This window comes from Trametes versicolor, assembly GCF_000271585.1.
Source record: "Trametes versicolor FP-101664 SS1 unplaced genomic scaffold TRAVEscaffold_3, whole genome shotgun sequence".
Classification (NCBI taxonomy): Eukaryota; Fungi; Basidiomycota; class Agaricomycetes; order Polyporales; family Polyporaceae; genus Trametes; species Trametes versicolor.
In genome coordinates, this window is record NW_007360323.1 from 2,522,096 (window position 1) to 2,535,160 (window position 13,065).

The 13,065-nt window shown below is 56.0% G+C and overlaps 6 protein-coding genes and 1 non-coding gene across 7 annotated transcripts; 6 read left to right on the plus strand and 1 right to left on the minus strand.

Annotated features, from left to right (window-relative positions):
• Window positions 1-337: 337 nt before the first annotated feature.
• Window positions 338-921, plus strand: TRAVEDRAFT_44831 (uncharacterized protein; the record flags this gene model as incomplete). The annotated part of the gene is made up of 3 exons (XM_008036882.1): window positions 338-416; window positions 480-606; window positions 672-921. 3 exons carry the CDS (start codon window positions 338-340, stop codon window positions 919-921), a joined length of 456 nt encoding a protein of 151 aa, XP_008035073.1.
• Window positions 922-998: 77 nt separating this feature from the next.
• On the plus strand, window positions 999-1,084 carry TRAVEDRAFT_t42. The gene has a single exon. It is a non-coding gene; the product is annotated as a tRNA-Val (tRNA).
• Window positions 1,085-1,456: 372 nt separating this feature from the next.
• Window positions 1,457-4,622, minus strand: TRAVEDRAFT_44832 (uncharacterized protein; the record flags this gene model as incomplete). The annotated part of the gene is made up of 18 exons (XM_008036883.1): window positions 1,457-1,504; window positions 1,556-1,621; window positions 1,670-2,017; window positions 2,080-2,193; window positions 2,251-2,328; window positions 2,382-2,477; window positions 2,534-2,992; window positions 3,043-3,075; window positions 3,125-3,196; window positions 3,251-3,278; window positions 3,330-3,539; window positions 3,590-3,694; window positions 3,745-3,816; window positions 3,867-3,938; window positions 3,990-4,101; window positions 4,154-4,303; window positions 4,360-4,452; window positions 4,505-4,622. 18 exons carry the CDS (start codon window positions 4,620-4,622, stop codon window positions 1,457-1,459), a joined length of 2,274 nt encoding a protein of 757 aa, XP_008035074.1.
• A 1,263-nt stretch (window positions 4,623-5,885) lies between these two features.
• TRAVEDRAFT_144265 (uncharacterized protein) lies at window positions 5,886-7,000 on the plus strand. Its single transcript, XM_008037556.1, has 4 exons — window positions 5,886-5,968; window positions 6,024-6,121; window positions 6,181-6,365; window positions 6,416-7,000. Exons 1-4 carry the CDS (start codon window positions 5,923-5,925, stop codon window positions 6,840-6,842), a joined length of 756 nt encoding a protein of 251 aa, XP_008035747.1. The 5' UTR covers window positions 5,886-5,922; the 3' UTR covers window positions 6,843-7,000.
• A 215-nt stretch (window positions 7,001-7,215) lies between these two features.
• On the plus strand, window positions 7,216-8,977 carry TRAVEDRAFT_70218 (uncharacterized protein). Its single transcript, XM_008037557.1, has 6 exons — window positions 7,216-7,370; window positions 7,487-7,666; window positions 7,720-7,832; window positions 7,896-8,070; window positions 8,126-8,517; window positions 8,571-8,977. The coding sequence occupies exons 1-6, from the start codon at window positions 7,241-7,243 to the stop codon at window positions 8,859-8,861; spliced, it is 1,281 nt and encodes a 426-aa protein (XP_008035748.1). The 5' UTR covers window positions 7,216-7,240; the 3' UTR covers window positions 8,862-8,977.
• Window positions 8,978-9,108: 131 nt separating this feature from the next.
• TRAVEDRAFT_144269 (ribosomal protein L36e) lies at window positions 9,109-9,918 on the plus strand. The gene is made up of 4 exons (XM_008037558.1): window positions 9,109-9,157; window positions 9,244-9,422; window positions 9,488-9,520; window positions 9,585-9,918. Exons 1-4 carry the CDS (start codon window positions 9,145-9,147, stop codon window positions 9,660-9,662), a joined length of 303 nt encoding a protein of 100 aa, XP_008035749.1. The 5' UTR covers window positions 9,109-9,144; the 3' UTR covers window positions 9,663-9,918.
• An 819-nt stretch (window positions 9,919-10,737) lies between these two features.
• TRAVEDRAFT_163686 (uncharacterized protein) lies at window positions 10,738-13,016 on the plus strand. The gene is made up of 3 exons (XM_008037559.1): window positions 10,738-11,228; window positions 11,312-11,557; window positions 11,620-13,016. Exons 1-3 carry the CDS (start codon window positions 10,770-10,772, stop codon window positions 12,301-12,303), a joined length of 1,389 nt encoding a protein of 462 aa, XP_008035750.1. The 5' UTR covers window positions 10,738-10,769; the 3' UTR covers window positions 12,304-13,016.
• Window positions 13,017-13,065: the final 49 nt, after the last annotated feature.

A 13,065-nucleotide genomic window follows, 5' to 3' on the forward strand; every position in this document is an offset into this window, starting at 1 on the left:
ACGCGTGACCCCTAGAGCACTGGTTTTCGATTATTCCGGCTACCTCGCATTGTATCCTCTACCCCACATTTTAGTCCGGAATACACTAATGGCTGCCGACGCACTCAGCCCGCTTCTGTCGCGTGCACGCCTCTTCTCTCCTTTCTTGATTTTTGGAAGTACGAACTTGAACGTACCGTTATAGCAGCATAGAGCTGTACACATGCGCACACTCGTTACATAATCCAACGCGTCAGTGTTCCTTCCGGTGGTCTGGCCCGAGTACAGGTGTATTCACGACGAGCAGGACGATATTGCTTTCGGGACGTTCCTACCGTTACGTCAAGTGCACATCGCCATGGAATACAGGCCTCGGTATACTCAGCCGTTCACGCTGGAAGAGGCGAGGCTGCTAGACGTGCCAATCATCAGCGAGGGTGAGCACCGGCCCTTCGACGCCTCGTCTGATCCGCATCGGTGCACCGCTCACTGTGCAGCAGAGATTACTCGTTTGCAGAACTCCGTCGCGCATCTGCAGCGAACGCAGGATGAACTGCAGGATGCACTGTCCACCAGTCCGGGTGATACCGATCTCACTGAGGCCTTCGAAGAAAACGAGGTTGTCATGTAAGTTCCTTCACCTTCACACAGCCACCGCTATGTGCAGAATATTGATCATGCTCGCACCGCAGTGGCTCACAAAAGGAGAGGATAACAATCTTGCGGATGGTTTTGGTCGAAAAAGGCCTACCGATGGGCCCACACTACGACGTGCAACCTCTAGCAAGGGACCGACCTGCTGGCAGCACCGTTCCGGCCGTCGCACCTGTACAGCCTAACGGAGCACACTCTCACAATGATAGGGTAAGGAGCAGCATATCCACCTCGCGCAATGGACTCTCAGACGGCGATGGGGACGAGGACGATGGTGTGTACCTGTAGAGTAGAATTGTGGACCAGAGTGTATATGAGGACTATTGGGTTCTGGGTATAGATGTACTCTACGATAGTGTTCACATGGGTCGGTGGCGTAGTTGGTTATCGCATCTGTCTAACACAATAGGTGGTGCACAGAAGGTCCTCAGTTCGAGCCTGGGCCGACTCACTTTTTTTGTTTGGTTTATTGTTCTTTTTAACTCTCGATGGTGTTTGAAATAGACCAGGACATCATGTGGAAGACCGCACATTATTATGTAGCTCACGATACGGGTACCAAGAACATCCTTTTATTCCCCATATCATACAATAATTATCACTGTTAGGCGTTCATAATTGGCAGTGATCGGGACACGTGAAAAGCGAGCTCCAGTAACCTCTTCGTACAGATCCACGAGAGACGATAGGTTTGCCACCAAGCCCACAGTCAGCCAGAGACTTCACGACAGGACAGCAAGGCAAGCCAGATGGAGAGCCAAGAGACGAGACGAGACCGGCAGGTAGACAGACAGCAGTAGCAGCGAGCAGAAAGGGGGATGTCCTAGCGGCGTTTGCGAGGCCTGTTCTTAGAGTCCCTTGGTTGAACAACCTGCGGCGAATCAGTGCTGAATGATGCGCGATTCATAAGCAGATGGCATACCCTCTTCGATGTCGCGCTAACAGAGGTATCGTTATCAGCGGCCTCCGCCTTGCGAGCGGTGGTTCTCTATAATTCCCATGAGGACACGTCTCGATGAACACGCAAGATACTCACCAAACGCTTGAGAGGCTTGGGTATACCATGTGCGTCGGCCTGCTGAGGCGGTGAACTTGGCTTGCTTCTCTTGCCTAGAGAAGACGTCGGAGACGGCTTCCGAACGCCATCGTCGTCGAAGTCCAGGATCTCGTCGGAACAGTCTGTTGCAAGTCGGCTGAAGTTCCCCCTTTTTGCGTAGGTGGCCGCACCGGCTGTTGGAGGAGTCTTTCTAACTGGGCCCTTAAGAGTCTGAGCCCGATTCAGTGCCGATTGTGGTTGCGCAGAGTCCGTTTGAGCAGGTGTTATTTGACCGACTCTGCTAGCAACAGGCGCTGCTTTGGCCGGGACTACGACGTCAACGTCGAGCTGACAAGGGAAACAACGTCCGACAATGTCAGCGAAAGAAGACAGGACCGCAGCTCACATACCTGTCCATCGCGGTCAGGTGCATGAACAGGAGAGCTGCTCTGTCCCGAGGACATCCACGCCGTTGGGTCTATCATAGAGTGGTCAATTACCGTAGGAGGTGCAGGTTTCGGCTTCTGTGAACGTCAATTGCTTAGTCTCATCTCGAGTATCATGGATACGAGGGCGCTGACCGGCGCAGTGAGATGTTTCGCCAGGGTGCTCTCTAAAAGATGCACCTTGGCCCGCGTCTCCTTTAGGGCGTTGTCGCGCTAGAAAAGAATAAGAGACTAGAGCATGCAGAACATTTCTGAAATTGACTCACGCGACGCAGCTCATTCCTATTGGCGACGAGCTCTTGTTCGTGAATCGCTTGCGAGGTGCGCACCAGGGTATTGATGAAAGCTTTCTCCTCGTCATTCTGCGCCAACGAGTATGATCAGTGAATTTTCAGGACGGTGTATCATGAAGACGCACAAGGTCTCCGGTGCGATATCTAGACTCGATTGTCTTCGCACGAACAGTGTTCATCATCTCTGCACCCTCCAAGGTCGAGACTCGGGATCTGAGAGTACGTAGCTCGGCCTCTGTCTCTGGAGAGGGCAATTGGGCTTCCTTCAGCTCAAGACGCAAGCCAACGATCTCGCCCTCGAGTCGGCGGACGTTTCCTTCCGAGGATTCGATGCGTGCCCGCGAGTCTGCGAGATTGTCGACGAGTTGCTGGAGATGTTTCTCCTCTTGGTGTAAGCGTTCTACGTGTGAAGCAGATTGTTCCTTCAGACGGTCAGCATGCTCTTCTTGCATGACCTGAAGTGTGCGTTCATGGCGCTTCAGCGCGGCATTCATGACGTCGATGGTTGCTTGCGATCCGAGTTTCTGCTCCCGCAATATCGCGATCTCTTGTTCGAGTCTGGCTGTGACATCCGCAAGTTGTTTCTGCAGTATCGTCAGTTTACAAGTCAGTGGTCAAAAATGTTGGTGGATACCGCGTGCAACATCTCTGCCGCAAGCAAACGCTCCTATACAAGGTGAGCATGATATTTCGGAAACGCAGCGATGGCTGCTTACCTGTGCATCACCTGCAGCTTCCCTGGTGATACGTAGGGTGACCGACTGGTCTTCGAATCGTTCCTCGAACGTCTACAAGACATCCGGTGCGTTATGACATAGAGGAGCGACGCCGGTGAACCCTACCTGTGACCGTGCATTCGCCGCCTGCAGCCTGATAATTCGGCTTGAGAAGAGCTGGCAATGATATGTGGATGAAACCCACCTTTCAGAACGTGTTTCCAACTCTTGCCGAGCGCGTGCAAGAGTGGCCTCTAGGTCATCGAGCTTCTCGGTCAGTGTGCGCTTCTCGTCGTGCAGTCTTCCATTGTCCGTCGTCAATGTCTGTTCGCGAGCTTTGATAGTGCCCAGCTCCTCTGCAAGGGTCTTCGCTTCTGCGTTCCTTCCGTCTAGTTCGGCCTCCATATGCGCGATCCTGATGCAAATATCAGCTTCGGAATCATGTTAGAAATGCGAGAATGGTACCGTGACTGAAGGTCAGTTATCGCAGCTTCCTTGCTGGACGCGAGTGTGGTGAGTTCAGCGATCCTAATTTCCAACTCGTTTACAGTAGCTTTGAGTTGAGGAATCCTATGCGTGCGCTCAGTATGCCGGTCAATATGACTGAGGAAAGGCCGTACTGGATTTTGTTGCTTTCTTGCTTCGCGATGAGGGCATTCTTTTCTAGGAGGATGGTTTGCAGTCGTGCGACCCTAGTGGATATCAGAACAGCGGTTGCTTTATAAATCGGAAGGAAACGCACTCGGGTCGAACATTCTGCAGCGCCTGTAGCTCCTCGTCCTTGACGCGCAAGGTCTCCTGGAGTTCTTGTATCCTTCGGGATAGAAAGTTAGCCTATGTTCCGAGTATTGGCGTTTTTACATACCTCATAGTTGCGGTTTGTGCCTTTGCCTCAGACTCTGCGGCTACGGCTAGCGTATCGTACAGCTCGCCTTGTTGTTTCTTGGCGCCGGCCATGATAGAAGACAGCTCTTCGGCTGTATCATTGCTCAAGTATATATTCGACGGCGACGATGTTGTAGAACGTACCAGTGCGCGTCATTGCAGTGTTCGCCCGGGACAGCGCAACGCGGTCTTCCGCCTGGGCCGCTTCCAGCTCCGTGACACGGCTCATCGCTTCGCTTAACTCTCCTCCGACGGACTGCAGGCGATCTCGAAGGAGATCAGCAACTTGTTCGCCTATAAGCAGCTGTTAGCATCGATAAAAAACAACGTCAACCGTCGCTGGTACTCACTCTTAGAGCACTCAAGCTCTAAGGTACTCATGATATTCTTCATTTCCCTCACTTTTGTCCATTCTGCGCCGCCTTCTATGTACGGGGCCATGCCTAAGAATTCCATTAAACGATATGCGCTCAACGGAACGGAAGTAGCGCCAACCTTGAAGCGATGTGGATATGGTAGTGCGCAGTGTTTGCACGTCGTCGATGGACGAGCGTGCTTCGTTGACGAATGCAAACGAACTGTCAGACTGCGTCTTCAGCTCCTGCACGGTCATGCGTAAGGCTTCCAGACTAGCATATATCCAGGTTAGTTGATGTGCGTTTGAGAAGTGAACTGGTGCAGACCTCTTGGAGCTTGTTTGCAAGCCCTGCTTTGCTGAATCCTTCACATTCTTGAGCCGCTGGGATAGCTCATCCTTCTCCTTTCGGACCGACTCTATCTGTGACTGAAGGAGGGAAATCTGCCGACGCTATCGAAGTATTCTTCAACATATATGCGTCTTTCGAACCACGGAAATCACTACCTGTTCCTCGAGTTCAAACTTAGCGTGTCTTAAGTCCGTGGCTCCTCGCATCATGATGGATGACAAGTCGTCTTCCTGGTGCCTACCATGGGTCGAACTCAACACAGACACGCTCCTCGACGGAGCATGTGGAGGCATCTCCTCAGATCTACGAAAGGCTTGCATGTGATGTACTTCCGTGACGCGTTGGGAGGTTTCGAAGGTAGGGTATGGAGGCGGGGCTTGTTCGTCGTCTATGGCAATATAAGCGTCTGCCACTACATACGAAGGGTAATATGCCATACCAGGGTCAAGGCGCTGGTGAAGGCTCCTTCCAGGCCTCGTTTGAGAGAAAGCACGCGACTTGCGCTGTTGAGCGCGCGCGAAATCGGAGGCGTTCTCCTGCCCGGTAGTTCTAAGACCGGGGCCCCGAGACAGAGGTCTGGAAGCGTCGGCAAAGAATGGGAGCATCGACTTGGAACGATCCGTGAGCTGTTGGTCATCTGTCTGCCTGGCTCCTCGCGGTGATGACTGTGTAGACGCCAAATTACGACTACCCATAAGCTTAGAATCGTGAGGTAAATCCTGCGCTAAGCTTTCGGAAAAGAAGACACCACCGCGGGGTAGAAGGGAGTGCGAGGATTCCGGCGCTGGTTGCGCATATTGCGTCGCGGCGGGTGATCCAGATCTACCAATAGCCTCGGTATATGCGCCGGATAGCGTCGAAGACGAGTGCGCATCAGGCTCCGAAGAGGAAAAGAGGGCTTGACGGAGTAGCCTCCCGTTCATGGAGATGGACTTGCAAGAAAGACTGGACGTGGTGGTCGGAGGACAAGAAGGAAGTCCGCGAGATGCGGGCGAGTCGCGTCGACGTCGCGGCAGTGCTATCGTGACGCGATCACGTGAAAGAAGGTTTCGCGTTACGCGTGTCACCGTGGCATTCTGGCGTCGTTTGTGGCTCAGCGGCTGGGCCATTCTTGCCTTCTTACACTTACCGCAGCTGCGCCACCTCCGCCCCGCATTCATCTTCCACTAACGCGTACCATCGAAATATTGCTTGCGACCGTCGAACATGCCAAGCATCTCGACGCCCTGGACACTCACCCAAGATCGCATCGGTATGCTGTCCTGTCTTGAGACTCCACACTTAACCAAGCTAATTTAATACCGCAGGCCAAAGGGGTGAACACAATGTGGACTGTGCTTCCTCTGTCCCCAAGGTTCAGAAGCACCGCGACTACTTCTTTGCCGATGGCAACGTGTTGCTTCAGGTTAGCCACAGTGTCCGTGATCTCGCACAAAACACATGCTAATGAGACTTCACTTCCAGGTCGAGGACGTACAGTACAAGCTACATCGATCGCTGCTCGGGAAACATTCTCCTGTATTCGAAGCGCTCTTCACGATCCCGCAGCCGGCAGGCTCTAGCGAAGGATGCTCCGAAGAGAATCCCATAATTTTGTCGGGGATACAAGCCGCTAATTTCACCCGCTTTCTCAGTCTGCTATATCCTCAGTATGTGGCTATATTTTCCCCGTATCAAACGCCTAGTGACCGCTTCCCAGTTCGTTGGGTTTATGCGACATCGCCACCGTCGACGAATGGACGTCAGTGATGGACCAAGCCGATCGCTGGCAAGTGGACAGTCTTCGAGAACACGCGATAGCTCAGCTGCGCGGGCTATACATTGAGCCTGTCAGGAAGATCATCATCTGGCAGCGCTACAACCTCCCCGCCGACGAGCTGGTCCCCTCGTATATGGACGTCATCTCTCGCCCTCAATCCCTGTCCGAACTGGAGGCGCACGATCTCGGACTCCCACAATTTGTCGCGATTGCTCAAGCCAGGGACGCCGTGCATCTCAGAGGTGCCTGCCGATGCTGTGCAGGCTCCAAGCCTCATTCGGGCACCAGCGCAGGCAGGGACCGCATTTTGGAGGACATCGTACGTACCGTCATCGGAATCACGCGCCCTCCCAATGCGAGATACTAGACCTCAGCTAGCTATGCGTTGACATACCATTCTTTCATCGGACTTCGCTCCTTTTTGCTAGTTCTTGACACCGCAGTTTACTCGCATACCCATATCGTCGCTCGCTCCCTCTCCCTCTAATGGACCCCTCGGATACATTGTATTACAAAAGATCTTATAGTACAACAAATGAATCTCTTTCGGATTATTTGACGAGGTGTAACGCAACAACTATCGACCTCATCGAAACGTTTCGCCCGCCGGCGCTACGTTGGTTGTCGACTTTAACCTCCAGACTTGCCTTATCGGGACGCGCGGGGTTCGACCTCGTGGCTCCCATGCTCTCGCCAATCGCGACGACCGTCTCCCTCGCTTCACTTCATCTCTGACTCTCCAAGGCCAGGCCACAGACACTCCCTATGTCCCGACGGACAGACTATTCTACGCTACCCTCTGGGGAGCCATCACTGCAAGACGAGGAGACCGTCAGTGCCACTGCGGAGGGCGACGAGGATATGGAAGACGCTGAGGACCAGGAGGATGGCTACAGTGCGTATACACCATCGTACACAGGCGTTCTGTCTTCCTAACGGACAGGCACACCATTCCTGCCACCTCATCGCGCGTTACTTGCACTGCAATCCCTTCTTGCGCGTCTTGAATAGGCTCCTCGACACCCACATCGACGCTGACCTGGATAAGCTGGTTCTGTTCACTCCCCGGACACGAGTACTTCTGCGAGGTGGCGGAGGACTTCATCGAAGATGACTTCAACCTTACCGGTTTGAACGTTATGGTGCCATTCTGGAAGGAAGCTATGGAGATGGTGCTAGACATGGAGCCTGGTACGCGTACAACATCTGCTTAGCTGGTCTCATCCTAATAGACCCCGGCTCAGACGAAGACACGACCAAAATACCCGATGTCTCGATTGTAGAGGCATCCGCTGAACTTCTCTATGGCCTCTGTCACCAACGCTACATTCTGACGAGGGCAGGACTGCAGGCGATGGTGAGTGGCTGCGCTATATACACGCGTGCCGGGGAATACCTATTAATTGCTACGGCTGCGCAGGTTGACAAGTACGAGGCCGGCATCTTCGGTTCTTGTCCGCGCGTTTATTGCAACGGATGCAATATCGTCCCTTGTGGCCGCTCCGATTTGCCCGGATTGGACACCGTCAAGCTGTTCTGCCCGAACTGTAACGACATCTACACCCCTCCAAGCAGCAGATTCCAGGGTGTCGATGGTACGTATGCGCATTACCTTCTCTTACGCGTAATTTATAAACGCGTTCATCACAGGTGCTTTCTTTGGCACGACTTTTGCACATCTCTTCTTCCAGAGTTACCGCGAGCTTGCACCCGCCCCGTTCTGGAAGCCCTCTACGCCCCCTTCTACCTCCCCACGCTCTTCCGCAAGCTCGTCCTCCAACCAACCTCCCTTCGTGAACCCTAACCCTTACGGCGGACAAAAGCGCGCGGCGGGCAAAGTCTATGTGCCTAAGATCTACGGGTTCCGCGTAAGCGAGCGCGCCAAGTGCGGACCCCGCATGCAATGGATGAGGCTTCGCCCCGAGAACGCCGATGAGCTTGATCTGGTTGACTGGCGGGGGCACTGGATCGATGATGACGAGCATTACGGTGACGAGGAGGAGCCCGCGGACGAGGATAGACCAATGGAAGACTTTGACCCCGTGAGATGCACTACACAGTGGAATCACACGCACTGTACTAACACGTCTCACAGGATGCGCAAGATGATGACGATGACGAGGAGGAAGAGGAGGAAGAGGAGGCGCAGGAAGGCACGCCACTGAAGGGACGCACCGTAGCGACCGCCGTGCCGCTGCAGTCACCCACGCCCACTAACCCGCCTTCCTCACCGGCGACGAGTGGCCCTCCTCCCACCCCACGGGATGATGACAAGTTGTCCCAGCAACGGCGTGCAGCGGTGTCCCCTACGCCCGCGTCCGGAAAGTTGCGCGTTGTACACCAGCTGGTACCGCGGGGTTCTGGGAACCGGGCGCAGGTGTGCTGAACGCGTACTGATTTATTGGGCTGTGTTTCTTCTTGTCTCCCTCATGTCTCCCTCATCGTCGTCGGTATTGTTAGACTACTTAAACCACGAAGCGTCGGCGAGCCCGTATACTACAACCTACAAGTAGACACATGACCAAATCACGCGTGGGAATTTCTTGTCTCGATCGAGCGTGCAACTGTATAGCACCGCCAGCCACCCGCACCCAGCGTCACGTGTAGTGACAGTACTCTATCGCGCGCGACAGCCCACCAGCAACCAGCAGCGTCAAGACTTCAAGAAAATGGCTCGTAGCAGTGCGTACCCTTGCCGAACGACCGTCTGCCCGTTGCATGTTGCTCACTGTGAATGCATGCGTTTTCTGCTGTCGTTGGAATGCTAGACCTCCGCCACGGCCTTAACAAGGGCCACCCCACGACTCCCATCGCCCAGGCTGTCCGCCCCAGCCAGCGCAAGGGCATCCAGTCCGCGCGCACCAAGTTCGTGCGCTCCGTCGTTCGGGAGGTCGCTGGCTTCTCGCCGTACGAGCGTCGGGTTATGGAGCTGTTGAGGAACTCCAAGGTGCGTACCTCTGATTTTCCGATACCGATTACAGATGTTGAACGACGGCATATCTGGATGTTCAGGACAAGAAGGCACGGAAGTTCACGAAGAAGCGGGTTAGTATAATGTTTTGCAAGTGCTAGGACCGCATGATTGACCGCGATGTTCAATTTTTTGCAGCTGGGCACGCTCCTCCGCGCGAAGAGAAAGCTCGAGGAGCTGAGCACCATCATCCAGGAGAGCAGGAGGGCGCACTAAAAGCAGCAGGGAATGCTGGACGGTTCACCTCGATTGTCTCCGTACGCTACGCTGCGCTATGCCGGGGCCTGGGCTCGTCAACTCCATGATGCTATGCATTCGTTGTAACTCTATGCGTGTTTCTATTCATTGCCGGACCCATGCACCTCCCCGAGCCCTTGTACCTACCGCCTTCTACGATGGATGATGGACGATCTGTCAAGAGGTGGGCGGGCTGCCACTGCCTGCCGACGTCCTCGACGGATGTGTTCGTGATAGGAGATGTGAGGGTTCAGGAGGGTTCTGTGAGGTTCTGTAGCTATCCGCTACCTCCCGGGCATGCATCTTCGGGCTGCGGCGGTACCCACGACGCTCTCAGCATTGAGTCATTCGGCAACCTCGTGGTGCTCAGGCATGGGAGTCAAGGCGTCATGGAACCCCTGTATGACTGCTGCCGTTACGCGCAAGAGAGTTCGTATAGGTGCGACATCGGGATATTACATTACACACGACCAAGCGCAAGAGACAGCGTCCGACAGAGAAGGCTTGTTTGGGATAGACGGCATCGGACGCGATCGGAGACGCCGCCGCCCGCGGGCACCGGCTTATATGCAGCGCCCGGGAAGATGGGTCAGCGCCGTCAGCTCTTCGAGATGCACTCCGCGCACTGACGGCGTCTCGAGCGCTCGATCGATGGAACTTGTTGACCATCAGCCTGTGGCTGCACTTCTTGTTGTCTTCTGAGTCTTCTCTGGCGATGGTGGGAAATGGAGGGCCTGGAGGGCGGGGGGTTTGGAGCATGTGGAGGACGATGAGGAGGGACTGGGCTGGGCTGGTGCGGGTTGAATGGGGTTCGTTCGACGGGCGCGGGTTCGGAGGGGACGCGCAGACGCGGGGCTGCGACGGGCTGAGTGAGCGTGGGGACGTAAGCTTGGTGGTGTGCGCCGGGACGGGCCGAGAAGGGATTACCCGGTTTGGGGCTGATGCCGGCAGGACGCCCAAAAAGCCAGCGAGAGTCGGCCGGGTACGCGTAGGCGCTGGCAGTGTATTTGAGCGTGTCAGCCTTGCGGCACACCCGCCTCTCCTTTCCTCTTTTCTGTCCGACGCGCCCTGCCTGTTCTCTGGCCCATGTCCGCCTCCCTCTGTCCGCCTGCCCCCCCTCAGAACAGACACCGCGCATCCTCCACTAATGTCCGCCCGCCTCTGACCCTCGCATCACTCGGTCGCAGACGCTCCAACTCTCTCCTCGACTTGCCGCCCCCGACGCCCTCGCCCTCGTCGCTCCCGCCCACGCCGCGCTCCGGGGACGCCCCAGTGCTCTCCCTGTCAATACCCCCGCTGCGCGAATCCCAGCGTCCGCGATCCGCGCTTTCATCCATGCTCGCGAGGTGGGCACAGGCGCTGCACCTCTCTGCTGAGCAGGCCTTCCCCTCCACGCCCTCCTCGCCGCGCATAAGTCGCTCGAGCTCGGAGGACTCTTCCATTCTGCCCTTGTCGGCCTCCCCGACCCGCGCGTACTTTGGGGACGTGTTCGCCGAGAAGCCCCAGCCGAAGGCGAAGAACTCGTTGTGGGAAGGTTACCCATCAGTGCGTCTTCCATCATTCCGCTCGCGTGATGTTTGTTGAACAGCCCGTCTTTCCTCCTTCTCCCCCTTCTGCTATTCTATTAGGTGCACACGCCCGTGCTGTTCGTGCTCATCCTGTTCCCACTGTCGAGTGCGATTGTCGCGCTATGCATGTCAACACTGCCCATCACGATGGCTTGGCCGCGCACGCTACCCGACCTTGCGCAGCTCGGCAGAGAACTGCACGGCTATACACAGAGCGGACTGCTCTCCACTGCGCATGTCATCGGCGTTATCTCCGTAGTCACTATATGGATGCACAGCTGGTCAATACCCGGGAGCGTCCTTGCCGTACGTCCACACCATTTTTTGCGTCATGGCAGGCCATTGATCGTCGCATTCCCATGTCATAGAACGTCCTGGCAGGCGCCCTGTTTCCTCCGGTCCTTGCGATCACCCTGCTCACGTTCCTCACCACGATGGGTTCGCTGTCTGCAAGCATGCTCGCTGCGCCTCTAGGACCGTTCCTGACGCAGTGGATACCCAAACCCCTCGAAATGACGCGTTCTGCGTTGGAGGGTGACGGCAGCAAAGAGGACAGCTCCGCCCCTTGGGTTCGCCTCTCGGTGCTTCGTCTCGTGGGTGTCGTACCCTGGTCGGGCATCAACATTGCGAGCGGAGTCTGTGGCGTCGCTGCATGGGATTGCTTCCTGGGTGCCTTGATTGGGTCTCTGCCGTGGACGGCAGTGACGTGCCAAATTGGTGACATCCTCCAGACGGTAGCGACAAATCCTCGTCCGACATCACAGTCGGTGCAGTCGCTTTTGACGTCACCCGACATCATCATGAAGCTCGCGGTGCTCTCGTTCCTCTCGCTCGCGCCGATTCTCGGCCGCAATCGGCTGCGTGCCTGGCTCGCATCCGCTGCGCCCGTTACGGAGGAGGAAATGCGGCAAGCAGAGGACCGGGCATCTCGGTGGACGTGGGTCAAGGAGTGGCGCGGCCGCATTCGCTCTTCCTCCCTGTCGCGGACACGTGATGCGTCGAGAAAAGAACTCGAGACGCTTGTTCGGGAGAAGGAAGGCCTTCCTATGTGAACGGCACGGCCGCCTCACCCACACCCACGGCACCACCGATCTCGCCGCTCGTCAGCGGCGAGCTGCGTCCGGCCTGCCTGGCTTGCACCACGATGCCTGGCTAGCAAGCTTTGGACAGACCGCAGGCACCGATGACGACTTGCACAGTCCCTCGCCCCGCTATCTTCCACTGCACACAGATCTTTTTGCGCGCTTTACGGCCTTGCGGCCCCCTTTCCACGCGCCAGATCCCCCCACGCCTCACGACCGAGCCTAATTGACGACCACCGTAATGATCTAGACGACACCGGACAGCCGCTTTGGCAGCGCCCGTCGACGCCCCGGCGGCCGCAGACGTCATGCGCTGCTCACCCCGAGCCCCCGCACCCCGCTCTGCCCTTGTGCTTCTCCTGCTGTCCCGCCACGCCGCACACACACCACGTCTTTACGATACTCCTTCTGCTGCTTCGGCCTGCATATATCCTAATTCGAGTCCCTACCGCCCGCACAGTGCTTTACCTATTTATTCTCCTGCACGCACCTGCACCTGCTCCCGTCTGGCACCCACCACACCCGCACACACATGTCCCTTCGCATCAACTGCATACGACGGCCCCCACCGCCGCCCCGGCTCGCCCCCTTCATTCTTGCATATCCCCCGCATCCGCTTGCATACTTCCCCGTGCTCTTCTCCACACTTGCATTGGTCTTATCTCGTGTCGATTACTACCCGGTTCTGGCTCTGTTGGCCTTGGCTTTATTCTGTTCTGTTTCGTCCTTCGT

Coding starts and splice junctions, on each gene's coding strand:
- TRAVEDRAFT_70218 (XM_008037557.1), top strand. CDS start 7,241: ATGTCCCGACGGACAGACTATTCTACGCTACCCTCTGGGGAGCCATCA. Junction 8,071..8,125: donor CAGATTCCAGGGTGTCGATG/GTACGTATGCGC, acceptor CGTTCATCACAG/GTGCTTTCTTTGGCACGACT. Junction 8,518..8,570: donor CAATGGAAGACTTTGACCCC/GTGAGATGCACT, acceptor CACGTCTCACAG/GATGCGCAAGATGATGACGA.
- TRAVEDRAFT_163686 (XM_008037559.1), top strand. CDS start 10,770: ATGTCCGCCTCCCTCTGTCCGCCTGCCCCCCCTCAGAACAGACACCGC. Junction 11,229..11,311: donor TGTGGGAAGGTTACCCATCA/GTGCGTCTTCCA, acceptor CTATTCTATTAG/GTGCACACGCCCGTGCTGTT. Junction 11,558..11,619: donor TACCCGGGAGCGTCCTTGCC/GTACGTCCACAC, acceptor CCCATGTCATAG/AACGTCCTGGCAGGCGCCCT.
- TRAVEDRAFT_144269 (XM_008037558.1), top strand. Junction 9,423..9,487: donor AGCTGTTGAGGAACTCCAAG/GTGCGTACCTCT, acceptor CTGGATGTTCAG/GACAAGAAGGCACGGAAGTT. Junction 9,521..9,584: donor GGAAGTTCACGAAGAAGCGG/GTTAGTATAATG, acceptor AATTTTTTGCAG/CTGGGCACGCTCCTCCGCGC.
- TRAVEDRAFT_144265 (XM_008037556.1), top strand. CDS start 5,923: ATGCCAAGCATCTCGACGCCCTGGACACTCACCCAAGATCGCATCG. Junction 6,122..6,180: donor ATGGCAACGTGTTGCTTCAG/GTTAGCCACAGT, acceptor CTTCACTTCCAG/GTCGAGGACGTACAGTACAA. Junction 6,366..6,415: donor CTCAGTCTGCTATATCCTCA/GTATGTGGCTAT, acceptor ACCGCTTCCCAG/TTCGTTGGGTTTATGCGACA.